Below are 15,881 nucleotides of genomic sequence, written 5' to 3'. Positions count from 1 at the left end.
CCCATCCTTCAGAGTACAGGCACTGTACTTCCCACCTCCACCCATCCTTCAGAGTACAGGCACTGTACTTCCCACCTCCACCCATCCTTCAGAGTACAGGCACTGTACTTCCCACCTCTACCCATCCTTCAGCGTACAGACACTGTACTTCCCACCTCCACCCATCCTTCAGAGTACAGGCACTGTACTTCCCACCTCCACCCATCCTTCAGAGTACAGGCACTGTACTTCCCACCTCCACCCATCCTTCAGAGTACAGGCACTGTACTTCCCACCTCCACTCATCCTTCAGAGTACAGGCACTGTACTTCCCACCTCCACCCATCCTTCAGAGTACAGGCACTGTACTTCCCACCTCCACCCATCCTTCAGAGTACAGGCACTGTACTTCCCACCTCCACCCATCCTTCAGAGTACAGGCACTGTACTTCCCACCTCCACCCATCCTTCAGAGTACAGGCACTGTACTTCCCACCTCCACCCATCCTTCAGCGTACAGGCACTGTACTTCCCACCTCCACCCATCCTTCAGAGTACAGGCACTGTACTTCCCACCTCCACTCATCCTTCAGAGTACAGGCACTGTACTTCCCACCTCCACCCATCCTTCAGAGTACAGGCACTGTACTTCCCACCTCCACTCATCCTTCAGAGTACAGACACTGTACTTCCCACCTCCACCCATCCTTCAGCGTACAGGCACTGTACTTCCCACCTCCACCCATCCTTCAGAGTACAGGCACTGTACTTCCCACCTCCACCCATCCTTCAGAGTACAGGCACTGTACTTCCCACCTCCACCCATCCTTCAGCGTACAGGCACTGTACTTCCCACCTCCACCCATCCTTCAGAGTACAGGCACTGTACTTCCCACCTCCACTCATCCTTCAGAGTACAGGCACTGTACTTCCCACCTCCACCCATCCTTCAGAGTACAGGCACTGTACTTCCCACCTCCACTCATCCTTCAGAGTACAGACACTGTACTTCCCACCTCCACCCATCCTTCAGCGTACAGGCACTGTACTTCCCACCTCCACCCATCCTTCAGAGTACAGGCACTGTACTTCCCACCTCCACCCATCCTTCAGAGTACAGGCACTGTACTTCCCACCTCCACCCATCCTTCAGAGTACAGACACTGTACTTCCCACCTCCACCCATCCTTCAGCGTACAGGCACTGTACTTCCCACCTCCACCCATCCTTCAGAGTACAGGCACTGTACTTCCCACCTCCACCCATCCTTCAGAGTACAGGCACTGTACTTCCCACCTCCACCCATCCTTCAGAGTACAGGCACTGTACTTCCCACCTCCACCCATCCTTCAGAGTACAGGCACTGTACTTCCCACCTCCAGGACTCAAGTCCTGGGTATTTTCTACTTACATCGGTTTCATGAAACATAACCCCACTGTGAGTCAAGCAGCACAAATTTTGTTGTACAGAAGCTCAATCATGAGAAAATTTAAATCAAGTAGATAGAAGTTAAGCAATATAAAGACTCACCTTCTTCTGTCTCCGAGTCGCTAGCCTTCGCTGGTCGACTTTCATCGGAGTCACTGTCTCTTGCAACCACCGCTCGCTTGTTCCTAGTCTTGCTGCCACCTTTACCCTGACGACAAAATAAACCTTATATAAATGTGTACTGTATTATGGTGCAGGTGTTTCAGTGTGACTGGTCTACACAGGAATAATTATAAAGTGTAACAATAATTATAAAGTATAACAATACAGTGGACCCGCGGTTAACGATATTTTTCCACTCCAGAAGTATGTTCAGGTGCCAGTACTGACCGAATTTGTTCCCATAAGGAATATTGTGAAGTAGATTAGTCCATTTCAGACCCCCAAACATACACATACAAACGCACTTACATAAATACACTTACATAATTGGTCGCATTGGGAGGTGATCGTTATGCGGGGTCCACTGTAATTATAAAGTATAATAATAATTATAAAGTATAATAATAATTATAAAGTATAATAATAATTATAAAGTATAACAATAATTATAAAGTATAATAATAATTATAAAGTATAATAATAATTATAAAGTATAATAATAATTATAAAGTATAATAATTATAAAGTATAATAATAATTATAAAGTATAACAATAATTATAAAGTATAATAATTATAAAGTATAATAATAATTATAAAGTATAATAATAATTCTAAAGTATAATAATAATTATAAAGTATAATAATAATTATAAAGTATAATAATAATTATAAAGTATAATAATAATTATAAAGTATAATAATAATTATAAAGTATAATAATAATTATAAAGTATAATAATTATAAAGTATAATAATAATTATAAAGTATAATAATTATAAAGTATAATAATAATTATAAAGTATAATAATTATCAATGATCAGTAAATCACAGTATTTAAATAGCTGGTCACGACAAATTTTTATTTGCTTAATTAATTTTAATTAAAACCTTACTGAATTTAACTGACATTTTTAAATTGATTATTTATTATTCATGTCCGTAATTAAGCGCGAGAGAGACCACCAGCAGCACGAGACAGGTCAGCAGCAGCGCGAGAGAGACCACCAGCAGCACGAGACAGGTCAGCAGCAGCGCGAGAGAGACCACCAGCAGCACGAGACAGGTCAGCAGCAGCGCGAGAGAGACCACCAGCAGCACGAGACAGGTCAGCAGCAGCGCGAGAGAGACCACCAGCAGCACAGTCCTTCAGCAGCAGCGCGAGAGAGACCACCAGCAGCACAGTCCTTCAGCAGCAGCGCGAGAGAGACCACCAGCAGCACAGTCCTTCAGCAGCAGCGCGAGAGAGACCACCAGCAGCACAGTCCTTCAGCAGCAGCGCGAGAGAGACCACCAGCAGCACAGTCCTTCAGCAGCAGCGCGAGAGAGACCACCAGCAGCACAGTCCTTCAGCAGCAGCGCGAGAGAGACCACCAGCAGCACAGTCCTTCAGCAGCAGCGCGAGAGAGACCACCAGCAGCACAGTCCTTCAGCAGCAGCGCGAGAGAGACCACCAGCAGCACAGTCCTTCAGCAGCAGCGCGAGAGAGACCACCAGCAGCACAGTCCTTCAGCAGCAGCGCGAGAGAGACCACCAGCAGCACAGTCCTTCAGCAGCAGCGCGAGAGAGACCACCAGCAGCACAGTCCTTCAGCAGCAGCATCAAGGAATACTCCTCAACTTTCTCTTCTTCCTTCATGAACTAATTATAGTGGGAAGGGGAGGGGGGAGGGGGGAGGGGGGAGGGGGAGGGGGAGGGGGAGGGGGGGAGGAGTACTAGGTTTGTCGGGAAACAAGACGAGTGTTTCCTGACATGGATCATAGTCATGTGATGACCTACAGCAGCAGCTTTTGGTCATCTGACCGAGGCCTTCCACTGGCTTACCACTCCACCCCTTTCAAAATTATGGTTACAATTATAACCTAAGTTATATAGGGGGAAGCAGGTGGCTGGTAATAACAAGTGTAGTGGATAGAGAGATTGATTTAACTCTTAAATGGTCCAAATGTATATATACGTTTTTTCAACATCTGAAAGTATGTAAAAAAATGTAAATCTTCTTTTTTGTTTTACATTTGAAAACCTGTAAAAAAAAAACTTTTATCTACATTTTTTTTTGTTACATTTGAAAATATGTTAAAAAAAGTAGATCTACTTTTGTAGCTACGAATTTGAATGTCGATTTGTTTGGACCGTTTAGGTGTTAAAGTGATAGTAACAATAGTCAGTAAACAACACTACTGTGTTCACTGTTCCTGAATTAACCGACCCAATGGATTTTGTTACCAATTTATAGAGGTTCGATATATCCAACATTTAATTATAATCACAGGAAGATGTTAAATGCACAGGGAGAACATTCAGTGTTTGGAGGTTAATCAAGGTTGATCCAAGAAAGAGGAGAGTAGCCCCACATTCCTTAAATCAAGAGCCTTTCAACAACATCAAGACACCTCTATTTATTCAACAACATCAAGACACCTCTATTTATTCAACAACATCAAGACACATCTATTTATTCAACATCAAGACACCTCTATTTATTCAACAACATCAAGACACCTCTATTTATTCAACAACATCAAGACACCTCTATTTATTCAACAACATCAAGACACCTCTATTTATTCAACAACATCAAGACACCTCTATTTATTCAACAACATCAAGACATCTATTTATTCAACAACATCAAGACACATCTATTTATTCAACATCAAGACACATGTAAAGTAAAATGACACAAGTGCAACTAATGTGACATTTATTGTGGCAACGTTTCGCTCTCCAGGAGCTTTATCAAGCTTGATAAAGCTCCTGGAGAGCGAAACGTTGCCACAATAAATGTCACATTAGTTGCACTTGTGTCCTTTTACTTTACATATTGTCGGTAATTCTATCATCAAGACACATCTATAAATAGATGACCATGTTACTCATAATAAATATCTATTACAGTTAAGGTCATATCTCACCATTTTCTTTTTTCTGCCCTTGGGAGCATCCCAGTCTGAGTCGGAGTCGCTGGTTTCAGAGTCGGAGTCGGAGGCAACCTTAACCTTAGTCTGTGGCGCAGACTTTTGTTTGGGGGATGACCCGCCGGATGACTCGCTGCCAGATCGTTTCTTCTTCTTTTTGGCCAATGCCAGTAACTCCTGGAAAATATTAGCCACATTAATGTAGTGATAACAACATAAGAACACTGGCTGGGTCTGGGAGCCACACCTGAGGTCTGGCTCTGTCTGGGAGCCACACCTGAGGTCTGGCTGGGTCTGGGAGCCACACCTGAGGTCTGGCTGGGTCTGGGAGCTGCACCTGAGGTCTGGCTGGATCTGGGAGCTACACCTGAGGTCTGGCTGGGTCTGGGAGCCAAACCTGAGGTCTGACTGGGTCTGGGAGCCACACCTGAGGTTTGGCTGGGTCTGGAAGCCACACCTGAGGTCTGGCTGGGTCTGGGAGCCACACCTGAGGTCTGACTGGGTCTGGGAGCCACACCCGAGGTCTGGCTGGGTTCAGGAGCCACACCTGAGGTCTGACTGGGTCCATGACCCGGAGACACAGCCAGACTGATTCACGAACACGCGAGCGGCTGGCAGGCAGGCCAATAAGCGAAATAATGGCAGATACCGAGTTGGTTGATAAGAGGAACAGCCGATAACCCCTCGGTTACTGGCCGTTCCACCTATCGGCCAACTTGGTTATCGGCTGGTATTTGGGCTTCCGGTTATCGGCCGTTATTTTGCTTAGTGGCCGTATGGGATGCGTCAATCTGCCTGCCCACAGGCCACTCGCGTGTTCATGAGTCAGTCTGGCTGTGTCTCTGGGCAAGTGAGGGCACTTCTGCTCATTCATCCACTATACTGTAAATAAGAACGTTAAAACAATTTACAATACGAAGCATTACAATTTAAAACAATAAAACTGAAGCAATTTTAAGCTTGAAGTTCATGATCAAAGAGCGAAGCAGTCTTAAATTATACACAAGTTTCTTGAGTGGCTTTTGAGTAATTGGTAGGTATTAAGTATAGTGTTTGTCTGGTTAATGTTGCGTGATGACGTGACAACGGATATCGTAGAGTGTTTGTGTCTTGTATTATGGTAACTGTCGTAGTAGAGACAAGTAATAATGATACCAGTGGTAGTACAGATGAGTAATAATGATACCAGTGGTAGTAGAGATGAGTAATAATGATACCAGTGGTAGTAGAGATGAGTAATAGTGATACCAGTGGTAGTAGTGATAAGTAATAATGATACCAGTGGTAGTAGATACGAGTAATAATGATACCAGTGGTAGGAGAGATGAGTAATAATGATACCAGTGGTAGTAGTGATAAGTAATAATGATACCAGTGGTAGTAGTGATAAGTAATAATGATACCAGTGGTAGTAGAGATGAGTAATAATGATACCAGTGGTAGGAGAGATGAGTAATAATGATACCAGTGGTAGTAGAGATGAGTAATAATGATACCAGTGGTAGTAGTGATAAGTAATAATGATACCAGTGGTAGTAGAGATGAGTAATAATGATACAAGTGGTAGTAGAGATGAGTAATAATGATACCAGTGGTAGGAGAGATGAGTAATAATGATAACAGTGGTAGTAGAGATGAGTAATAATGATACCAGTGGTAGTAGTGATAAGTAATAATGATACCAGTGGTAGTAGAGATGAGTAATAATGATACCAGTGGTAGGAGAGATGAGTAATAATGATACCAGTGGTAGTAGAGTAATAATGATACCAGTGGTAGTAGAGATGAGTAATAATGATACCAGTGGTAGTAGAGATGAGTAATAATGATACCAGTGGTAGTAGAGATGAGTAATAATGATACCAGTGGTAGTAGAGATGAGTAATAATGATACCAGTGGTAGTAGAGATGAGTAATAATGATACCAGTGGTAGTAGAGATGAGTAATAATGATACCAGTGGTAGTAGAGATGAGTAATAATGATACCAGTGGTAGTAGAGATGAGTAATAATGATACCAGTGGTAGTAGAGATGAGTAATAATGATACCAGTGGTAGTAGAGTAATAATGATACCAGTGGTAGTAGAGTAATAATGATACCAGTGGTAGTAGAGTAATAATGATACCAGTGGTAGTAGAGATGAGTAATAATGATACCAGTGGTAGTAGAGATGAGTAATAATGATACCAGTGGTAGTAGAGTAATAATGATACCAGTGGTAGTAGAGTAATAATGATACCAGTGGTAGTAGAGTAATAATGATACCAGTGGTAGTAGAGTAATAATGATACCAGTGGTAGTAGAGTAATAATGATACCAGTGGTAGTAGAGTAATAATGATACCAGTATCAGAAGTACCAGTGATACCACTTACCACTGGTATCAGTGGCATTAGTGATACCAGTGGTAGTAATACCACTGGTAGTGGAATCAGTGGTACTAGTGATACCAGTGGTAGTGGTATCACTGGTACTAGTGATACCAGTGGTAGTAATACCAATGATAGTGGAATCGGTGGTACCAATGGTACTCATTGGAACCAGTAACACCAATGATACTAGTAACACCAGTGGTACCTGAGATACCAGTAGTAGTACCAGTGGTATCAGTGGTACCACAGGTACCAGTGGTATCAGTAGTACCACAGGTATCAGTGGTATCACAGGTATCAGTGGCGCCACAGGTATCAGTGGCACCACAGGTATCAGTGGTACCACAGGTATCAGTGACACAGGTATCAGTGGTACCACAGGTATCAGTGGCACCACAGGTATCATTGGTACCACAGGCATCAGTGACACAGGTATCAGTGGTACCACAGGTGTCAGTGGCACCACAGGTATCAGTGGTACCACAGGTATCAGTGGCACCACAGGTATCAGTGGCACCACAGGTATCAGTGGTACCAGAGGTATCAGTGGCACCACAGGTATCAGTGGTACCACAGGCATCAGTGACACAGGTATCAGTGGTACCACAGGTATCAGTGGCACCACAGGAATCAGTGGTACCACAGGTATCAGTGGGACCACAGGTATCAGTGGCACCACAGGTATCAGTGGTACCACAGGTATCGGTGGTACCACAGGTATCAGTGGCACCACAGGTATCAGTGGCACCACAGGTATCAGTGGTACCACAGGTATCGGTGGTACCACAGGTATCAGTGGCACCACAGGTATCAGTGGTACCAGAAGTACCAGTGGCACCACAGGTACCAGTGGTATCAGTGGTAGTACCAGTAGTACCAGTGGTACCTGTGGTACCAGTGGTACTAACAGTGGTACTCACAGAGTCAATATCAGTAGCACTTCCATCTTCACTCTCAGAGTCAATAACAGTGGTAGTACCACAGGTACCAGTGGTACAGTGGTAGTACCAGTAGTACCAGTGGTACTCACAGAGTCAATATCAGTAGCACTTCCATCTTCACTCTCAGAGTCAATAACAGTGGTAGTACCACAGGTACCAGTGGTACAGTGGTAGTACCAGTAGTACCAGTGGTACCTGTGGTACCAGTGGTACTAACAGTGGTACTCACAGAGTCAATATCAGTAGCACTTCCATCTTCACTCTCAGAGTCAATAACAGTGGTAGTACCACAGGTACCAGTGGTACAGTGGTAGTACCAGTAGTACCAGTGGTACCTGTGGTACTAACAGTGGTATCAGTGGTACTCACAGAGTCAATATCAGTAGCACTTCCATCTTCACTCTCAGAGTCAATAACAGTGGTAGTACCACAGGTACCAGTGGTACAGTGGTAGTACCAGTAGTACCAGTGGTACCTGTGGTATCAGTGGTACTAACAGTGGTATTAGTGGTACTAACAGTGGTACTCACAGAGTCAATATCAGTAGCACTTCCATCTTCACTCTCAGAGTCAATAACAGTGGTAGTACCACAGGTACCAGTGGTACAGTGGTAGTACCAGTAGTACCAGTGGTACCTGTGGTATCAGTGGTACTAACAGTGGTATCAGTGGTACCTGTGGTATCAGTGGTACTAACAGTGGTATCAGTGGTACTAACAGTGGTACTCACAGAGTCAATATCAGTAGCACTTCCATCTTCACTCTCAGAGTCAATAACAGTGGTAGTACCACAGGTACCAGTGGTACAGTGGTAGTACCAGTAGTACCAGTGGTACCAGTGGTACCTGTGGTACCAGTGGTACTCACAGAGTCAATATCAGTAGCACTTCCATCTTCACTCTCAGAGTCAATAACAGTGGTAGTACCACAGGTACCAGTGGTACAGTGGTAGTACCAGTAGTACCAGTGGTACCTGTGGTATCAGTGGTACTAACAGTGGTACTCACAGAGTCAATATCAGTAGCACTTCCATCTTCACTCTCAGAGTCAATAACAGTGGTAGTACCACAGGTACCAGTGGTACAGTGGTAGTACCAGTAGTACCAGTGGTACCAGTGGTACCTGTGGTACCAGTGGTACTCACAGAGTCAATATCAGTAGCACTTCCATCTTCACTCTCAGAGTCAATAACAGTGGTAGTACCACAGGTACCAGTGGTACAGTGGTAGTACCAGTGGTACCTGTGGTACCTGTGGTATCAGTGGTACTAACAGTGGTATCAGTGGTACTAACAGTGGTACTCACAGAGTCAATATCAGTAGCACTTCCATCTTCACTCTCAGAGTCAATAACAGTGGTAGTACCACAGGTACCAGTGGTACAGTGGTAGTACCAGTGGTACCAGTGGTACCTGTGGTACCAGTGGTACTAACGGTGGTATCAGTGGTACTAACAGTGGTATCAGTGGTACTAACAGTGGTACTCACAGAGTCAATATCAGTAGCACTTCCATCTTCACTCTCAGAGTCAATAACAGTGGTAGTACCACAGGTACCAGTGGTACAGTGGTAGTACCAGTAGTACCAGTGGTACCTGTGGTATCAGTGGTACTAACAGTGGTACTCACAGAGTCAATATCAGTAGCACTTCCATCTTCACTCTCAGAGTCAATAACAGTGGTAGTACCACAGGTACCAGTGGTACAGTGGTAGTACCAGTAGTACCAGTGGTACCTGTGGTACCAGTGGTACCTGTGGTACCAGTGGTACCTGTGGTACCAGTGGTACTAACAGTGGTACTCACAGAGTCAATATCAGTAGCACTTCCATCTTCATTCTCAGAGTCAATAACAGTGGTAGTACCACAGGTACCAGTGGTACAGTGGTAGTACCAGTGGTACCAGTGGTACCTGTGGTATCAGTGGTACTAACAGTGGTATCAGTGGTACTAACAGTGGTACTCACAGAGTCAATATCAGTAGCACTTCCATCTTCACTCTCAGAGTCAATAACAGTGGTAGTACCACAGGTACCAGTGGTACAGTGGTAGTACCAGTAGTACCAGTGGTACCTGTGGTACCAGTGGTACTAACAGTGGTATCAGTGGTACTAACAGTGGTATCAGTGGTACTAACAGTGGTACTCACAGAGTCAATATCAGTAGCACTTCCATCTTCACTCTCAGAGTCAATAACAGTGGTAGTACCACAGGTACCAGTGGTACAGTGGTAGTACCAGTAGTACCAGTGGTACCTGTGGTATCAGTGGTACTAACAGTGGTACTCACAGAGTCAATATCAGTAGCACTTCCATCTTCACTCTCAGAGTCAATAACAGTGGTAGTACCACAGGTACCAGTGGTACAGTGGTAGTACCAGTAGTACCAGTGGTACCTGTGGTACCAGTGGTACTCACAGAGTCAATATCAGTAGCACTTCCATCTTCACTCTCAGAGTCAATAACAGTGGTAGTACCACAGGTACCAGTGGTACAGTGGTAGTACCAGTGGTACCAGTGGTACCTGTGGTATCAGTGGTACTAACAGTGGTATCAGTGGTACTCACAGAGTCAATATCAGTAGCACTTCCATCTTCACTCTCAGAGTCAATAACAGTGGTAGTACCACAGGTACCAGTGGTACAGTGGTAGTACCAGTAGTACCAGTGGTACCTGTGGTATCAGTGGTACTAACAGTGGTATCAGTGGTACTAACAGTGGTACTCACAGAGTCAATATCAGTAGCACTTCCATCTTCACTCTCAGAGTCAATAACAGTGGTAGTACCACAGGTACCAGTGGTACAGTGGTAGTACCAGTGGTACTAACAGTGGTATCAGTGGTACTAACAGTGGTATCAGTGGTACTCACAGAGTCAATATCAGTAGCACTTCCATCTTCACTCTCAGAGTCAATAACAGTGGTAGTACCACAGGTACCAGTGGTACAGTGGTAGTACCAGTGGTACCAGTGGTACTAACAGTGGTATCAGTGGTACTAACAGTGGTATCAGTGGTACTCACAGAGTCAATATCAGTAGCACTTCCATCTTCACTCTCAGAGTCAATAACAGTGGTAGTACCACAGGTACCAGTGGTACAGTGGTAGTACCAGTAGTACCAGTGGTACCTGTGGTACCAGTGGTACTAACAGTGGTACCAGTGGTACTAACAGTGGTATCAGTGGTACTAACAGTGGTACTCACAGAGTCAATATCAGTAGCACTTCCATCTTCACTCTCAGAGTCAATAACAGTGGTAGTACCACAGGTACCAGTGGTACAGTGGTAGTACCAGTAGTACCAGTGGTACCTGTGGTATCAGTGGTACTAACAGTGGTATCAGTGGTACTAACAGTGGTACTCACAGAGTCAATATCAGTAGCACTTCCATCTTCACTCTCAGAGTCAATAACAGTGGTAGTACCACAGGTACCAGTGGTACAGTGGTAGTACCAGTGGTACCAGTGGTACTAACAGTGGTATCAGTGGTACTAACAGTGGTACTCACAGAGTCAATATCAGTAGCACTTCCATCTTTACTCTCAGAGTCAATAACAGTGGTAGTACCACAGGTACCAGTGGTACAGTGGTAGTACCAGTAGTACCAGTGGTACCTGTGGTACCAGTGGTACTAACAGTGGTACTCACAGAGTCAATATCAGTAGCACTTCCATCTTCACTCTCAGAGTCAATAACAGTGGTAGTACCACAGGTACCAGTGGTACAGTGGTAGTACCAGTAGTACCAGTGGTACCTGTGGTACCAGTGGTACTAACAGTGGTACTCACAGAGTCAATATCAGTAGCACTTCCATCTTCACTCTCAGAGTCAATAACAGTGGTAGTACCACAGGTACCAGTGGTACAGTGGTAGTACCAGTAGTACCAGTGGTACTCACAGAGTCAATATCAGTAGCACTTCCATCTTCACTCTCAGAGTCAATAACAGTGGTAGTACCACAGGTACCAGTGGTACAGTGGTAGTACCAGTGGTACCTGTGGTACCAGTGGTACTAACAGTGGTACTCACAGAGTCAATATCAGTAGCACTTCCATCTTCACTCTCAGAGTCAATAACAGTGGTAGTACCACAGGTACCAGTGGTACAGTGGTAGTACCAGTGGTACCTGTGGTACCAGTGGTACTAACAGTGGTACTCACAGAGTCAATATCAGTAGCACTTCCATCTTCACTCTCAGAGTCAATAACAGTGGTAGTACCACAGGTACCAGTGGTACAGTGGTAGTACCAGTGGTACCTGTGGTACCAGTGGTACTAACAGTGGTACTCACAGAGTCAATATCAGTAGCACTTCCATCTTCACTCTCAGAGTCAATAACAGTGGTAGTACCACAGGTACCAGTGGTACAGTGGTAGTACCAGTAGTACCAGTGGTACCTGTGGTACCAGTGGTACTAACAGTGGTATCAGTGGTACTAACAGTGGTACTCACAGAGTCAATATCAGTAGCACTTCCATCTTCACTCTCAGAGTCAATAACAGTGGTAGTACCACAGGTACCAGTGGTACAGTGGTAGTACCAGTAGTACCAGTGGTACCTGTGGTACCAGTGGTACTAACAGTGGTACTCACAGAGTCAATATCAGTAGCACTTCCATCTTCACTCTCAGAGTCAATAACAGTGGTAGTACCACAGGTACCAGTGGTACAGTGGTAGTACCAGTAGTACCAGTGGTACTCACAGAGTCAATATCAGTAGCACTTCCATTTTCACTCTCAGAGTCAATAACAGTGGTAGTACCACAGGTACCAGTGGTACAGTGGTAGTACCAGTGGTACAGTGGTAGTACCAGTGGTACTAACAGTGGTATCAGTGGTACTAACAGTGGTACTCACAGAGTCAATATCAGTAGCACTTCCATCTTCACTCTCAGAGTCAATAACAGTGGTAGTACCACAGGTACCAGTGGTACAGTGGTAGTACCAGTAGTACCAGTGGTACAGTGGTAGTACCAGTAGTACCAGTGGTACAGTGGTAGTACCAGTGGTACTAACAGTGGTATCAGTGGTACTCACAGAGTCAATATCAGTAGCACTTCCATCTTCACTCTCAGAGTCAATAACAGTGGTAGTACCACAGGTACCAGTGGTACAGTGGTAGTACCAGTAGTACCTGTGGTACCTGTGGTACCTGTGGTATCAGTGGTACTAACAGTGGTATCAGTGGTACTAACAGTGGTATCAGTGGTACTAACAGTGGTACTCACAGAGTCAATATCAGTAGCACTTCCATCTTCACTCTCAGAGTCAATAACAGTGGTAGTACCACAGGTACCAGTGGTACAGTGGTAGTACCAGTGGTACCTGTGGTACCTGTGGTATCAGTGGTACTAACAGTGGTACTCACAGAGTCAATATCAGTAGCACTTCCATCTTCACTCTCAGAGTCAATAACAGTGGTAGTACCACAGGTACCAGTGGTACAGTGGTAGTACCAGTGGTACCAGTGGTACCTGTGGTATCAGTGGTACTCACAGAGTCAATATCAGTAGCACTTCCATCTTCACTCTCAGAGTCAATAACAGCATTAACTTTCCTCTTGTTCATCTTCACAACAATTATAATAATAATAATTAATAATAATAATAATAATTAATAATAATAATAAAGGAGCCGCCGCCGCCGCCGCCGCCGCCGCCGCCGCCGCTCAACAACAACAACAATAATTTTGGTTCTAATTTATTATTTATATTTTGATGTTTTAAATAGTTTTTGTTAATAATGAAAGTTATATATTAATTAACAAATTTATATTTTATATGTACTCTCAGTTTTTTTTTGTTTTAAATTCAAAATTTTTTTTTTTTTTTTACTCTCGAAATTAACCAAATCGAAAGAAAAGTTAAAATAATGTTAAATATTTATGATAGAAATTAATATATGTTAAATAATAATGTTATTCTTGTTATAATGTTAATAACAATTATTATTTTAAGTATTTTGGTTTAATTTTGGATAAATAATTTTTTGGTTAGCAAATCAAACATTATATATCAAAAATACTCATTAAATTTTGTGTTATATTATAACAATGCCAGAAAAAAATTAACTTAACATAAATATAACATCAAAATACAGATAAATATTTTTTAACCCACCGCAAAATTACATCAAAAATAATAATTTTCTGGTCTTAAACCTCAATTATATCCCACAAAGAAAACAATAAACCATCAAAATATTTTTCCATGACATTTTCTTTACTAAAACACAAAGAAAAGTGAGAATAAATATAATAATAATATTAAATAAGAGTAATGGCGGCGCGCATGGTAAGTGTCGCCTCGTATATACCTTGGTGTGTATCCCCCTCCTGGGGGGGTATATACCGTGTCTGGTATACCTGCTGGGTACTGCTGCAACCCTCAAGCATGGCTGGTCTTGATCCAAGGCGGGGGAGCTAGTTCTATATTACTACTGACAACTGTGAGTTAACATCGTCTGCTACAACCTGTTATCCCTCCGGGTATACCAGGGTATACCTGGGTATACCTGGGTATACCTGGTATACCTGGGTATACCTGGGTAGACCTGGTATACCAGGGTATACTAGGGTATACCTGGTGTATACTGCAGCTACAACCTGTCATCCCTCCGGGTATACCAGGTATACCAGGGTATACCTGGGTATACCTGGGTATACCAGGGTATACCAGGGTATACCTGGTATACCTGGGTATACCAGGGTATACCTGGTATACCTGGGTATACCTGGTATACCAGGGTATACCTGTTATACCAGGGTAGACCTGGTATACCAGGGTATACCTGGGTAGACCTGGTATACCAGGGTATACCTGGGTAGACCTGGTATACCAGGGTATACCTGGGTATACTAGGGTATACCTGGTGTATACTGCAGCTACAACCTGTCATCCCTCCGGGTATATCAGGTATACCAGGGTATACCTGGGTATACTAGGGTATACCTGGGTATACTAGGGTATACCAGGGTATACCTGGTGTATACTGCAGCTACAACCTGTCATCCCTCCGGGTATACCAGGTATACCAGGGTATACCTGGGTATACTAGGGTATACCTGGGTATACTAGGGTATACCTGGGTATACCAGGGTATACCTGGTGTATACTGCAGCTACAACCTGTCATCCCTCCGTGTATACCAGGGTGTACCTGGGTATACTAGGGTATACCTGGGTATACGAGGTATACCTGGGTATACTAGGGTATACCTGGGTATACTAGGGTATACCTGGGTATACTAGGGTATACCAGGGTATACCTGGTGTATACTGCAGCTACAACCTGTCATCCCTCCGTGTGTACCAGGTATACCAGGTTATACCTGGGTATACTAGGGTATACCAGGTATACCTGGTGTATACTGCAGCTACAACCTGTCATCCCTTCGTGTATACCAGGGTATACCTGGTATACTAGGGTATACCAGGGTATACCTGGTGTATAATGCAGCTACAACCTGTCATCCCTTCGTGTATACCAGGGTATACCTGGTATACTAGGGTATACCAGGGTATACCTGGTGTATACTGCAGCTACAACCTATCGTCCCTTCGTGTATACCAGGGTATACCTGGTATACTAGGGTATACCTGGTATACTAGGGTATACCTTGTATACTAGGGTATACCTGGTATACTAGGGTATACCTGGTATACCAGGGTATACCAGGGTATACCTGGTGTATACTGCAGCTACAACCTGTCATCCCTTCGTGTATACCAGGGTATACCTGGTATACTAGGGTATACCAGGGTATACCTGGTGTATACTGTAGCAACAGCCTATCATCCCTCCGTATATACCTGGTATACCTGGTATATACTGCAGTATATACATTGTGACACGTAAGATATATTGACCGTGGTTTTTGTAATAGGAATAATAAGATGAGAGAGATAATATTAACAGGCTGGGTAATATTAACAGGCTGGATAATATTAACAGGCTGGGTAATATTAACAGGCTGGATAATATTAACAGGCTGGATAATATTAACAGGCTGGGTAATATTAACAGGCTGGATAATATTAACAGGCTGGATAATATTAACAGGCTGGATAATATTAACAGGCTG

General features: G+C 43.7%; 2 protein-coding genes across 7 annotated transcripts in view; one reads left to right on the top strand and one right to left on the bottom strand.

The window, feature by feature from the left end:
* The window catches only part of Rtf1 (RNA polymerase-associated protein Rtf1), a 52,959-nt gene extending 39,498 nt beyond the window's left edge, over nucleotides 1-13,461 (bottom strand). For both annotated transcript variants that reach the window (XM_070079963.1, XM_053794572.2), the window contains exons 1-3: nucleotides 13,296-13,461; nucleotides 4,487-4,666; nucleotides 1,511-1,616 (exon numbers count right to left, since the gene is read on the bottom strand). In XM_070079963.1, coding sequence (XP_069936064.1) covers nucleotides 1,511-1,616; nucleotides 4,487-4,666; nucleotides 13,296-13,367 — 358 coding nt within the window. In that variant the 5' untranslated portion in view covers nucleotides 13,368-13,461. The remainder of the gene's footprint in view (nucleotides 1-1,510; nucleotides 1,617-4,486; nucleotides 4,667-13,295) is intronic.
* Nucleotides 13,462-14,060: 599 nt separating this feature from the next.
* Nucleotides 14,061-15,881, top strand: part of LOC128701017 (mitochondrial import inner membrane translocase subunit TIM44) — a 62,626-nt gene continuing 60,805 nt past the window's right edge. For 4 of the 5 annotated variants that reach the window (XM_070079961.1, XM_070079960.1, XM_070079959.1 and 1 more), the window contains exon 1: nucleotides 14,061-14,092. In XM_070079961.1, the coding sequence (XP_069936062.1) occupies nucleotides 14,078-14,092 (15 nt within the window). In that variant the 5' untranslated portion in view covers nucleotides 14,061-14,077. Of the gene's footprint in view, nucleotides 14,247-15,881 lie in introns of all 5 variants that reach the window. The other variant, XM_070079962.1, reaches the window with a different exon arrangement.

This window comes from Cherax quadricarinatus, unplaced genomic scaffold, assembly GCF_038502225.1.
Source record: "Cherax quadricarinatus isolate ZL_2023a unplaced genomic scaffold, ASM3850222v1 Contig58, whole genome shotgun sequence".
NCBI classification, from domain to species: Eukaryota; Metazoa; Arthropoda; class Malacostraca; order Decapoda; family Parastacidae; genus Cherax; species Cherax quadricarinatus.
The sequence above is the reverse complement of the archived record's forward strand: the minus strand, read 5'-3'. Positions and strand labels throughout refer to the sequence as shown.